The sequence below is a fragment of the Ambystoma mexicanum genome, chromosome 2p (genome assembly GCF_040938575.1).
Source record: "Ambystoma mexicanum isolate Mex_15411 chromosome 2p, UKY_AmexF1_1, whole genome shotgun sequence".
Taxonomy (NCBI): Eukaryota; Metazoa; Chordata; class Amphibia; order Caudata; family Ambystomatidae; genus Ambystoma; species Ambystoma mexicanum.
In genome coordinates this window covers 1072697416-1072711702 of record NC_090923.1, presented here as the reverse complement: position 1 = coordinate 1072711702, position 14287 = coordinate 1072697416, and the positions used below count along the sequence as shown (strand labels likewise).

General features: G+C 44.9%; 1 protein-coding gene across 1 annotated transcript in view; it reads left to right on the top strand.

Annotated features, from left to right (window-relative positions):
* The window catches only part of EFEMP2 (EGF containing fibulin extracellular matrix protein 2), a 304335-nt gene that overhangs the window by 75475 nt on the left and 214573 nt on the right, over positions 1–14287 (top strand). Inside the window, exons 3-4 of the mRNA XM_069645012.1 lie at positions 7258–7306; positions 9728–9982. Of these exons, the coding sequence (XP_069501113.1) occupies positions 7258–7306; positions 9728–9982 (304 nt within the window). The remainder of the gene's footprint in view (positions 1–7257; positions 7307–9727; positions 9983–14287) is intronic.

Below are 14287 nucleotides of genomic sequence, written 5' to 3'. Positions count from 1 at the left end.
AAGAGGTGGAGGAACACCTCCCAAGCAATGACAGTCCGCTACAGATCTCCTCCCACGCCTCCCCAGTAGGGGGACGGATTTCACACTTCACCCATGCATGGGAGGGAATAACCACGGACAAGTGGGTGCTATTGACAGTAGTCGGAGGTTATTGTGTGGAGCTCCTACAAAGTCCATCAAACCATCCCCTGTGCCAAAGAAAGACAACAAAGGAAGAACAACTCATCCTTCTCGAAGAGGTCAATGCTCTGCTTCTCAAGGACGCCATAGAGATTGTACCGTCCAACGAGGTAAACAAGGGTATTTATTCAACCTACTTCCTTGTGCCAAAAATAATCAAACTATTGCGCCCAGTGTTAGACTTACGCCCTGTAAACACTTATATAAAGCCACAAAAATTCTGCATGACAACGCTACAAGAAGTAATCCCCCTGCTAAAGCGGGAAGATTACATGGCAACATTGGACATGAAAGATGCTTATTTTCATATTTCAATGTTCCCAGCGCACAGAAAACTCTTGTGTTTCAAGATAGCCAACTAGCACTACCAATTCAAGGTGCTACCCTTCGGGATAGCATCTGCTCCAAGGGTATTCACCAAGGTACTGGCGGTGGTGGCAGCGCTCCTGTGCAGGTAGGCAATCCCAGTGTACTCCTACCTGGATGACTGGCTGATCAAAGGGGAATCACCCCATCTTTGCAAACAAAACACGCAAAGAACCATAAATCTTCTCTTCCAATTGGGCTTCTCAATAAATGAGAAAAAGTCAAGTCCAAATACAACAAAACAGTTCCTTGGAGCTGTCCTAAACACAAAGGAAGGCTTGGCCTTTCCATCAATGGAAAGAGTTCAAAACATGCTTTGGCAAATACCTCAGTATCAAGCCGGTCGCCAGATAAACGTACGCAAAGCAATGCGTTTACTAGACATGATGGTGTTGTGCATATACCTGGTCCCACACCCCTGGACTGCGAATGCGCCCCATGCAGGAGTGGTTGGTGAAACAGTGGTGTCAGGCAAGCTGCCAGTGGGACGATCTAGTGGTCATTTCACCAACACTAGTTCAAATCCTACACTGGTGGACAAAGGAGAACCTGTTAAAGGGAAAACCCTTCCACAACCCGGAAGTACAAGCGATCATTACAACAGACGCATCACTCCCCGCATCACTTCACCACACAGCACATGGTCTGTGGACTCACGTCACGGCACACAACCACATCAACCTGCTGGAACTACTAGCAGTATTCAAAGCGCTTCAAGCATTCGAAGCACAACTGACGAACCAGTCGGTGCAAATTCTAACAGACAGCACCACTGCAATGTTCTATCTGAACAAACAGGGGGGCACATACTCTCCAAGTCTGTCCAAACTGTCACAGAAAATATGGAGTTGGGCACTCAAATGGGGGATGTCCCTATCCTCCCAACACGTTCCAGCGGTACTCAGCACTCTAGCAGACTCTCTTAGCAGAGATCCCCTACCAGAAGAACACGAGTGGCATCTAGACTCAAGCGTCGTAGACCACATCTTCTCTCAGTGGAGTTACCGCACACTAGACGTGTTCGCTACAGGAGAAAACAAGCAATACCCAGACTTCGCATCCAGTTTACCCCAACCAAACTCCAGGGGGAAGGCCCTATTGATGAACTGGTTAGGGATATTTGGTTACGCTTTTCCCCCCGACTCCCTTAATGAGCAGGATAGTGAACAAGATTCACAGAGAACAAATGACTCTCATCCTAGTTGCTCCCATGTAGGCAAGACAGCCATGGTTTCCACATCTGCGCAAACCGGTGTTGTGCGATCCCATCAAACTCCTGTGTCAGACAAACTTATTGACCCAACACGAGGGAATAACAGTGCACCCTCAACCACAATCAATGAAGTTGGCAGAATGGCTCCTGAAGTCAAAGAGTCATCTTAATCTACCACAGCAGTGTATGGAAATCCTCAAGGAGGCACAAAAACCATACACCAGACACTGTTATTTCAACAAGTGTAAGAGATTTGTAATTTGGTGCCAGTCAATAAACCCCATGGAATGTACTCAATCCCACATTCAAAATTATATACTCCACTTGTTAGACTCTGGGTTAGTATTCAACTCCATAAAGGTCCACCTGGTGGCTTTATCTGCGTACACCACCTCTCAACGTAAGGTATTGTGGTGGAAACTTCCAGTCATTAAGGCATTCATGGAGAGGGTAAAGAAACTTCATCCTCCAATTTCAAACCCACCGCCAGGCTGGGATCTCAATGTTGTACTCGCTTAGCTCATGGGGCCACCATTCGAGACTATGCATAAGTCAAGTCTTAAACACCTGACATACAAGACTGCCTTCTTACGAGCTATTACTTCCATAAGAAGAGTCAGTGAATTACAAATATTGTCAGTGCAGGACCCTTTCTTTATTATTCATAAAGACAAATTGGTTTTACATACTCATCCAAGGTTCTCTCCTAAATTAATTTCCGAATTCCACGTGAACCAATCCATTCAGCTACCAACCTTCTTCCAGAATCCAACTAGCTAAGGTAAAACTCCACACATTGGATGTTAGGAGGGCGGTCCTTTACTAGGTAAACAATACCAGACCGCTAAGGAAAACAGATCAGCTGTTTGTCTCTGTAGCACCAGGCAGAGAGGAAGACCGCATTTCCAAGAATGCCATCTCCAGATGGATAGTCAGATGCATACAACTGTGCTATTCACTACCAACAAGACACTGCCCTTGACACCAATTGCTGACTCCACAAAGAGCACAGGAGCTACTTTGGCCTTTATCGCAAATGTCCCCTTAGACAGCATTTGCAAAGCAGCTACATGGAGCTCAGTACACACTTTCACTCAGCACTACTGCAGTGACACCCATTCCAAAGCAGATACACAGGTGGGACAAGCGGTTCTAAAACATCTGTTTGCCGCTGCTCCTTCTCACAACCCCCCACCTTCTCCTAACACTGCTTGCTAGTCTATGCATAGCATGTGATCTAAGCAGATTCCACAAGCCTCAGAAGGGATATATTACTCACCGTAATTGTATTTTTGATGCTTGTATCTGCTTAGATTCACACGTGCCCACGCTTCCTCCCCTGAGAGAAGGCGCATAGATGTTTTATGAGCTCTTCTGATATTTATCTGCTTGGATACACCTGTACTCACGATACACTTCATGCTACCTCATGTCAGTAACAAAACAAACAAAACAATCTTAGGGACCTCGAAGCGTGAAGCACCATGGGTACAGTGGATGTCACACTAGGGATAATATTACTGGCATGCCCTGTCGACGTCCCTTACCGAGTTTTGAAAACAACAACTGTAATACTAAGCAGCTTCCACTAGATGTCGGCCTGTGCATAGCATGTGAATCTAAGCAGATACAAGCATCAGAAACACGATTACCCCAGTATCTCCGAAGGAACAGCTTTTCCAAAAGCTGATGTCCGGATACTCATTTAGTATACTACATAAGTCTATATCAGCCCTTAAGACCTTCCAATAGTTCTTGAGGTTATATCGAATGGATTTAGCATGTGTGCCAAATGTTAAAATGACCCTTGTGGTGTCTTTATTGGTATTCTTAGTTTTATCTTCTAATTGTTCTGTGAGTAGGGTATGTCTGTCCTGTGATCATGCTTTAATATAGGCACGTTCAATAATCCTCTTTGGATACACCTGTCATTGAAAGCACCATGCAGTGGTTTTACTCGCTTTGTCAAAGGCTTCAAGAGTAGAACAATTTCTATGTAGTCTGATAAACACCCCATAGGGGATGCTCCATTTGAGGTTTTTGGGAAGGCCACTGGTGGCATGGAGTGGCATGTTAGAACCCGTTGGTTTCCTATATAGTTCACATATTACTTGTTGGTCGAGTATTTTCACATTTATGCCCAGAAAGACTATAGAATTAGAACTATGAGTCTTTGTGAATTTGTGATTGCATACATTGTTGTTGAGCAATTTTACAAAGTCGACCCATCCTTTCTCACTCCCTTTCCAGATGATGAACAATGTAACTTAGCCACAGCACAATGTTGTCAGTGTGTGCTTCATTATTTTCGGACCAGACCTCAATTTTTCCCAGTACCCCATAGTTAGATTGGCATAAATCAGGGCAAATGTGGTGCCCATTGCCATCCCTTGTATTTGTCTAAAAACCCATTGTTGAATAGAAATGAGTTGTTCTTGACACAAAGGTCAATCATACCGAGAATCATTTTGGTGTGTCTAAGGTAGTTAAGTGACCTAGTGTTAAGGAAATATTCACACGCTTTTCTTACCAAACTCATGCTGAATGGAAGTAGAGAGATATCACATCCATAGTTGGTAGGAGGTAGATTGGTTCCCAGGGGAGTTCATCTATCTTAGATATAAAATCTGTGGTGTCCCTAAGGTAGGATAGAAGTGAAGATACAAAGGGGAAAAGCACTTCATCCACAAACTTCGACATATTTTCCAAGAGGGAGCCAATGAGTGTAACAATCGGCCTTCCCGGCAGTCCGGTCAAACTTTTATGGATTTTAGGAAGGAAATATATTGTGGGTATGGTAGAATGTTTAGTAAAGAGACACATTCATATTTATTCACTGGAAAAAACCTTAGTTGAAGGGATATAAAGATAGTAGTGCTAATCACAAAAATACACATATATTTGTCAGTTTGAGTAACAAAGGCAACTATAACTCAACCACTGCCATGACGTCACAGGTTGGGCTAACTGACTTGGGAAATAGCCTTATGACAATAATCTTTGCATTTCATTTGAGCATTGTTTTGTGCCCATTTCATGTGGTGGTCTAACAGAACATATAACACAATGATGAGTTTCAAAAGACTTTATTCTTGTCAGGATAGCTAATGAGAGTGCTCTAAAGACCCAAGGTGTTCTACTACTGAAAATGATCTTCTACTCTCTGAGTCTAAACAAAAGGTGCAAGAAAGGAATAAACTACAGTGCCCCATGGCGTCTCCATCCTGGTCTCCCTCTGTGTCTCTGTTTAACTGGCAGTCTTCTTGACCATCTAAAGGCAGTCTGAGGGATTTGGCATCCAGCACGCATATCCCTGGGTGTGAACAGGGCACTTTATCCATGGGGGTTGCACCACTGCATGCTAAATATATGTATCTCCCATGTATATAGTGCACAGTGCACTCCAAGAGATTCAGAGGCAAGCTCCATACAATGGAATATTGGGTCAAACTCACTTTCAGGGCCAAGGAGCGTAGTGCTCAGCTTACTCTGCCTGAGAGTTTTAAGATATAGTGCCCAGATGGCTCTGCTACTAGGGAGATCGCACCCTGCTTGCTCTTCTAGTAATATAGTACCCTGCTCATGCTGCCACAGCTGCAAAGATATGGTGCCCTGCTGCCCACTTTGCTCCTGGGCATGTAATGCCGGTAGTGGGTCTATCGCGCAACCAAAAACTGATTGAATTTATTTTGTTGGGTTTTTTCTCAGATTTTAGCCCCAACATTTAGATGGTGTGTTGGGGACAGGCAATGATGGTGGGGGTGGGGCTGGGTGGATGGTATGGTATGGTGAGGAATAGTGGGGAGGGGTCTCCCCCCACATTCTGTGGTAAAACATTTGAGATATGAAAACAAACAAAATACATTTGAGCATTTCTTTTCTGAGCAATAGAGACACATCCACAGTGCCATGCTCTCTCGCAGCCAGCAGCAGATGTTCTCAACCTCTGGTTTTGTCGCCCTCCTGGGAAAATTTCCCCAGGTGTTCTGCTCCTCAAGGTCCACTGGACTTTTCAGACATGGCTCCCTGTGTCTATTGAGCCTCATAACACTCAATTCCTCTTGGCTTCTCAGATCTATCTTCTCGTTCTGTCAGGCCTTAGCTCTACCAGACTTTTTGGGTGTCTCAGGCCTTTTCAGTCCCTCAGCTCTCTTGGGCCCCTTGGCTCGCTTGGGCCTCTCTCGCCCCTCTGAAGCAAACTCTGAGTGCTTTCTTCTGCCTCCCGAGATCTCACTCTGATGGTTCCTCATAACTGTCAAACTTGCACTTGTTTCACAAACATCTTTATATGTATTTGTGTGGTCAAGTGTCCCAAACAAGGTTTTGTATTTGTTTTACCCTCTTTAGCAGCCTTTTAGCTGTTTTGGTTGCTTTGAAGTCCTAGAGGGGTAATCTGGTTTAGCTCCCCCTACACTGCAGAGGTTTCAAATGGCCCAGCAGCCATATTGAGTGCAGGCAGAACTCCTAGGCCCTGCAAGCCGCTCTGTGCCTTTTCAGGTCACTCTTCTCCTGTATGGCTTTTTCATTGATAACCGAGCCTGTGGCATGGAAAAAATGCAGGGCCAATGGAGTGAATGCTCTGCTCTCAACATTGTCTTACTTCTGCTCCAGAGCTGTCCAGGATCAAATTGATTATGTCCATGATTGTGTTATGGAACAGGTCAGGGGGAGGTGCAGAATGGAGCCTTGTTATGGGAAGGTGGACTCTTGGGACCCTGACCATTACCTCCTGCAGACAGATGATGGCCCTGGCCCGAGGCCTTAGTAGGCCGGTTTTCCTGGTGTGCAGAGACTGGGGTACTACTGTTTCTGTTCCTCACCCCCCTGTGGGAACCGTGAGGCTGTTCATGTTATCTGTGATGTTGTGTGTGGCGTCTTGAGCAATGCACAGTGGTGGATGTGTTATGGTTGCATTGGGAAACATAACAGCCACATTTCTGTAGTTTTTGACCCATGCCACCATTGCAATTTACCATTACAGGTGGGTCTGGGTACACTGGGTAAATTGTTAACAAGGCATTGGAAGCAGTTTGGCAATTTTGGGTGTGCAAGAAAACGAGACCCAGTTACCTTTCCTCTGACGGTGGCAGAAAATTAACCGAGTGACAAGATCTTTGGTGTTGTCTGGAGAGGAGGGGAATCAAGGGAATTTTCAACACCATGAGATAATGTATATATTTTCTTTGTTCAGCCAGATTCTAGATTGTGGAAACCAGTACAGATGATACAGTGAAGAAGACCGGCTTGTAGTGTGGAGAGATGTTCTTATTAGGGAGATGTTCTTATAACACAAATCCATTCCATAGCATGGGACATACCAGTACCGTAGGAGTATATTTGGGAAGCAGTACTGACTTTCATGAGTATGAACTCAAGAGATTGTAATGGAGTCACACTGCATCCTAGCTGCAGCCATTACTGGTAGCGCCGAACTGTACTGACTTGAGATATCTTGTATTTTCTCACCACTAACCATCTCTGTACTCTTCTCTCTGTAGGAATGCACAGAAGGATATACATGGGACAGGGTCACACAGCACTGCAAAGGTATGGTGCAGGGCTTACTCTTCCTCACACTTGTGTCACAGAAAAGACCGATTCCCTCTGGAACCAGAGAGAGAGAGAGGAAAAGTTTTGTATTCAGTTGCTACTGTCTCATTGTCTCTGTGGTGCTACATATCCTGTAGCCCAGTTACCATCTGGCGACACACACTGTTTAACTACTTTTTTACATGTGGGGTGGGATTTGCTCGATGGAACTGGGACACAAAGCTTCCATTTCGCCTGCTACCCCTGCTCTATGCAGGAAACCGCCAACGTCTCTGCCTGCATCTGCAGTGGATGGTTCCATGTGTTAATATCCCCGCAAAAATATCGCCATACAAAAATATCGCCATCTTTTGCAGCGATATTAAGGCATGGAACCTGTGCGGGACACCCCCGCATCCCCCATATTATTTTAAAGGGATCAACACTTGCTCCCAATAACCCCAAAAATTATCCCCACTAAAAATATTGCCTATGGCTGTTCCCGACGACCATATATACAGCGATATGTTTGGTGGGGATAATATTGCCTGATACCCAGGGTATCCCTACATACTATGCCCAACAAAAATATTGCCGTAGATATGCAGTTTGGTTCACCATAGGTGATATTTTTCGTTGGGGATATTATGTGGGAGCGGGTTTGCAGGGGTGTCCTCCGCAGGGTCCATGTGTGAATTTTGCCGCAAAAATATGGCGATAATTTTGCATCGCGATATTTCTGCAGCGGAATTAACACATGGAACCGATACCCAGTTGATGTGTGCAGACAGGCTTCAAACCCTATGGATTCCTCCTGCCATTAAAAGGCAGGTGGAATCCATAGGAATTCATTTTAATGCCAGTGCTACCTCTTCTGGTGGAGGTGTAAGCAGACACAGGAATTTGCGAACTCCCCGATTCCAACCCTTTTCTACACCTGCATCAACAAATAATGGAATTCTCATGGATAGGGTAGCATACATGCCAGTGTTAGCGGGCACAGACCTTTCAGCTGGATTTACACCCCCACTTTGAATGAGGGAGTAAGAATCCATTCTTCAGTGGCACATTGTTAATCTGCCATTTTCTCTAGGGGTCTGTCCTTTCAAGAGAGTGAGAATCAGGAACACTTGCCCAATGATCTGTGATTTGGAATCTCCGACCAAGCGGCCATTGCCCACTGGCTAGTTTGCATGGAAAACAGGAAAAGGCTCTCTACGCAACTTTCCATTTTAGCTGGAGAGCATTCCAGGTGGAGAGCATTCCAAGCCACTCCCGAATCTACCCAAACGTCTTTTTTGCCAACGTTTTGAGCATTGGTTTGGCGTATTACCACCCTCATACATGACATACATCGATGCACTGCAGTGTTGTTTTTCAGAGTCCCCACATTTAATTGTCCTTAGGAGGTATGTCCTAAAAAGGGCATCTCGTTTTACTGCAAGGCATATATGTAAATCCTAATGTGGGTGGGTGCAACCCAGCAAATAATGTGCTCCTGGCCCACCCAAGTCCTGAGGCACCCTAAGCAAACGACTTTTAGTTTTGGCTATTAGGTGGCGCTTGCACCACATATAAACTGAAACTATTGGATTGGAGTACAGCGAAGGTGAAATGGCATATGAGGGAAACACACATTATAGGTGTTTGGCTATTTACCCTCCCAAGGACAGCCCAAAAACATGCTAATCACTATGAACTTTCCCCACACACTTCCTACCAATCCCCACCCAAAACACATCCTCCTGGGATTTCTTTGAGCTAGCTGTTCCAACCCGTACCATCAAAACTTTGTGGTTAACGCGCCTTCCATTGCTTTTCAAAGCAATCTTCTGAAAGTGAATTGCTTAACAGGAGTTGTAAGTGCGCCACCTGTGTAACCATTTTTTAAAAACAGGTATGCCTTCAGCCACTCTATTTATAAGCACTATGCTATGCGTGTCCTTCAACGAAGCCCTGTTAAAAGCAGTCACTGGCAAAGCCAACAGTTTCTGCTTGTGTATACATATGAGGCACTTTCCAGGCACTGCAATCATATGTCCAGGGACTCGCACCATTTTCCACCTGCTATCATTGATGGCCAGTTAGTACCACTACGGCAGTGCCTGGCAAATGCATTTCCCATGCCTACATAAAAGCCAGAACTGTTTGGCATTGCCAATGCTTGTTTTTTTGTCCAGATTAAGTTATTCAAGGAGGGCCATTCTTTGATAGATTATGCACACTAGTGACCCATTCTCAGGGAGAATATAAACATTTCACATTCCACATAACTGCTGCATGCATGCGCAGCTGGAACGCTGTGTCTCTTGTCAGAGAACCTTCTCACACTGTTGACCTGAGCATCATATACTCAGAAAGTGACTGTGTCTCCAGTGGTCTTTTAGATAGTTCTGGGGAACTGATCCTCACACCTCAAAGTATCCTTTTCCTCCTTAGATGTCAATGAATGCGAGACGATCCCAGATGCCTGCAAGGGGGAGATGAAGTGCATCAACCACTATGGAGGATACCTCTGCCTGCCTCGCTCCGCCTCGGTCATCAATGATGCCCACGCCGAGGGACCACCACCACCACCACCCATTGCCCCCCGCCCACAGCCGCCTGCACAACCTTCGGGGCCCAGGGAGCACTTTGAAAACCACTGTCCGCAGGGCTACGAGCCAGGTGCACAGGATCAAAGCTCCTGTGTGGGTACGTAGGCTATCTTCTGATAGGCTCAGAATCTGTGTCTGTTTTGCTTTCGGGGAGGAGGGGGTAGATGTGTGGGAAGAAATCACTTGTTGTGCTCTTTTAAAAAGTGAAGTTGAGCAAACCCAGATTCCTGTGTCCATCATCGCCCTCGGCTTCTTCTCGTGCCCACAACTTTGACATTTGTTCTCCAGCAATTGCTCTTTGCGATCCCCATTTTGTAGAAATAGTGTGCACCGGGCAAAGGCTGTCTACTACACAATGGTGCAGATTTCAGAGTCTAGCAACCAAAGCCCAGTGATTGAGAATGGACCAGAAATAATGTGTACTGCCAAAGGTCCTCTGGTAGACAATGGGTAGACAAGCCCTTTTCCAAACAATGGCGCAGAAATAGTGTGAACGGACAAAAGCCCTGTGGTAGGCAATGGTGCAGAATGTGCACCAACACAAATGATTTTCTTAGACAGAAGTGACGACATATTGTGGACAGACAAAATCCCTTTTCTAGACAATGGTGCAGAAATAGCACATACCAGTATTGTGTATAAAGTGCACTGTGAAAAGCACTCGGGCTATAGGGCAAGGCTAGCAAATTCATGTGCCACCCAGTGAAGGTCCATGCAGGCAGGTACTATCTGCAAGGGGAGTTTCCACCTGGCAAAACTAAGGATCCAGTGGTAGATGGCCCACGTTCAAGGTAATCAGCCTAAAACTACACACCTCCAGCAGTGCAGAGTCCTGCTGTAAAAGAGACCACTTTTCTAATGGCGCAAAGTGACGGCTGGACAATCCTCTGCTCTCGGAAATACCAGTCACCAGAAATGAATTTCTTGGCGTGTCCTAAAAAAGGTCCTACATTCTGAGGACTGGAATTGGTTGTCACATTACAGAATGCACTATCTCCCAATGCCATGAGCAGAACCACTGCACTTTGCACTAATCTCTGGTAAAGGTTAGGGTTTTGCCAAACATTTCAATTCTGCAATAGGTTGACCTTAAAGGTTTTTGACTGTGGCAATTTTTTCATAATATTGGCAATGAGATAAGTGCCTTTGTCTGGGGCAATATTGGGGTCTGCGTCAGGAATAAAGGGAGGAGCATACATCACCCCCTTATGTAGTGCTGTCTGCCAAAAGGCTACAATCACATCAAAGGCCTCTTGTCTGTGGTGAACCACATGGAGTCTTCTTTGAGCCCTTTGAGTCAATCTGTACATGCAGCCTTTGGCGGGTTTAATTGATGGTTTTGAGCTGTTATTTTTATTTATGCTGACGACACTCAGATTATCCTCAGTTCAGGGAAAAATCATTTCAATGGGTCTTTTTAAAACATGTATGGAACAACTCTGGTTTTCGATGTCTCTGAACAGATTACTACAACTGAAGGCACAAAAAATGGCGGTCTTGTTCTGTTCCAGCTGTTTGGCTCGGGACATAACCTCACCCAATTTCTTTCCCTCTGGCTCAATAGAGATTAATCATTTTTTTCCAGCCTCTCTTGGGGCCTTGCTGCCACCATAAAAATTAGTTTACAACCTCAGCATTAGTTTGACATTGAGCTGAATATGCATATCCAAATAAATAAGCTCAAAGGTAGTTGCTTTTTCAATTCAAATCACTAAGAAGGTTTTTAGATGTTTTCACCTTTTCAGCAGAAATCCAACTCAAGAATGCTATTAAATCCAGCCGCCTGGATTACTGTAATTCAATTTATCTTGGTATATCCAGGACAAATCTTTCTAAACTCCAAAAGATTCAAAACCCGGCCCCAAGACTATTATTTAATTTGCATAAGCATGATCCTATTTTCTTTTCTCTACACAGGTTGCCTGCTTCTGAACAGATTGAATTTAAAACCCTATGCATGGTCTATAAAGCTTTTCGTCATAAAGGCCCAATAGTTCTGCATAGTCACCTTTTACGGTATGTCCCTGGCAGGAAACTGAGATCGACATCTGCCAACCTTTTGGCAATTCCAAAATACAAATATCAACACTGGGGAGGGCGATCCTCTCAAGTACTTGGGCCTAAACATTGGACTGTGTTACCGGCATGTCTTCGGGCACAGCAAACCATCTCGACGTTAGAGGCCAGATGAAGATTCTGCTCTTTCCAAGCTCGACTCTATGAAGCTCTAGGGCTTTTTTGACTGCTCGGAAGGTTGTGTTCATTTTTGATTGGCTCACGAGAGCACCCTGATGCCACTTCGAGGTGGTTTTATCGTGCTTTATAAGACTTGCTATATACCTACCTACCTAAAATAAAACATTAGACTGGGACCTGTATGCTAATGTCCCTAATTGCAGAAGAACATGAGGAACATAAAGATGGATTTCTTCCTTTTGGTGGTGTTTTCCATGTCTCCTTCATAATGTTTGTGCCCACATTATTTGCAATATGGATGATTAATTCAAAAAAATATGACCCGCTGAAAGTGTAAAAACGAGCAAAATGCAGTTCACCATTCTACTAGTTGTTTGACTACCTTATCACACGACAGAGCGTAGAAATGGACAGTATACCTGTATGGCCATTTTTAGCTGCCCATGTCCATGGCAACTTATTTAAGAAAATAGAAGATTCAAAAGTTGGAGGCTTGCCAGGTGGGGGTGATGGAAGCAGCTGGAGATCTGCAATACCTCCACATGTAGGCTTGGGTAAAACGCGCATTGTCAAAGCCAGTATGTTTTGGCTCTCGTACATCACATACAGCCTCAAATGCCACCACAATAAACTATCTGCCATGACTAAAGGACAGCAGTACATTTCCCACCAATCAAACGATAACAAAACACAGCCCACGTTGTAAGAGCAGAGGCAACTAGTCGAAACTGAGGCACATATAGAATGTTTGCTTTCTAGCAAATCACACTACTATAAACATACAAAAGGAGGGACTAATGACAGATCAGCAAGGTGGATATGTACTCGTACGTCATCAACCACTATCCATACTAGTTTTTGCTCCACCAAATGTCACTAAACCAAAACTGTCATGGAGATTTGTTTCTTAGGCCTTGTCTTTACAGCCACGAAAAATCAACCTACTTGGTTTACAGGGTGTTTTGAGTTCATGACTCCCCAAGTGTGGCCAGATCAGCCAACTCTCCAGAAGATATAAGCTAGTTTACAGATACAGTTAATACTTTTGATTATTGCACCTTAAGGGATGGTTGCACAATAAATCTGTAACAATAGATTATTTTAATAAAGCTGTGACTATGAAATAACTACAAAAGTATTTTGGCCAGTAAACATAACCTTTAAGAATATGCTGGAAAGTACAGAAAATGGTCTCAATGGACTGAATGTCCACATAAGTTCCAGATGTCAAACTAGACTTTGGAAGAGGCCTCCGAAATAGAAGTGCCCCCCCGAGTCCCAATGTTAAATCTTTTGGCATAGAGCAACCTAGGTGCCAATGTTAACCTTTGGAGGTAAGTACACGGCCTGTATGCAGAGCCCTGCAAGCAATTCATACCCAAAGAAGACAACCAGGAAAATAAGAGGACCCACCAGATGGAGTCCAGTTCAAGGGTTGCATTCATTCTCCAGGACAGGCAATTTCAGGGGCAAGGAGTGACGCCAGCAGTAGGGAAGGTCCAACTTCAGTTCTGGATGGACTAGTCCAACACATAGCCTCATTGGCACAAAAGAACAGAGCAAACCCCCACGGGTGAGCCAGAGGACCCCTAATGGAAGATTCAATTGGAGAGGTGATGATGGAGTACTTCCTGTGGCGAGCCAGCAGAGTGGAGCCCTTGCAGCAGCAGGGATGTTTCTAGTTAACAACTAGATGAGAAAGCTCAGCAAAGGAAGACCCCAAAACTCAGAGGAATGGACGTGAGAGCAGAGAAGAGATCAGAGGGACCCTCTGGGGAGCTGCAGGTGGATGAGCGGCAATGCGGCAACTTGAGAGTGATGATTTAGCAATAGTGATCTAGCCAGGGGTTCAGCAGGACATGCCAAAGGTGATCTCCCACAGGTGAGTCCACTAATGAAGGGTCCAGTAGAGGCAATAACCATGCCGAGATGTCTGAAGGATGTGGTGCTTGGGTGCAGAGGTCCAGCAGCACAAGCAAGTCACGATACCGTTTTCCTGATGAATGTATCCAGCTGTCCTTGCTTGATCAAGGAAAAGGAGCACCACGCGTGGTACCTTCTGGTCAGGAACAAGGCATAGTTTTGCCGCCAGTTTCAAGTTGTCCCCAAACGTTGTTGCCTCCAAACTTCCTTGGTCTTCTTCCAGTCAATCGTCTCTTTGGTTGTTTCAGGATCAAATTCCAAATGTTGTTGCCTCCAAACTTCC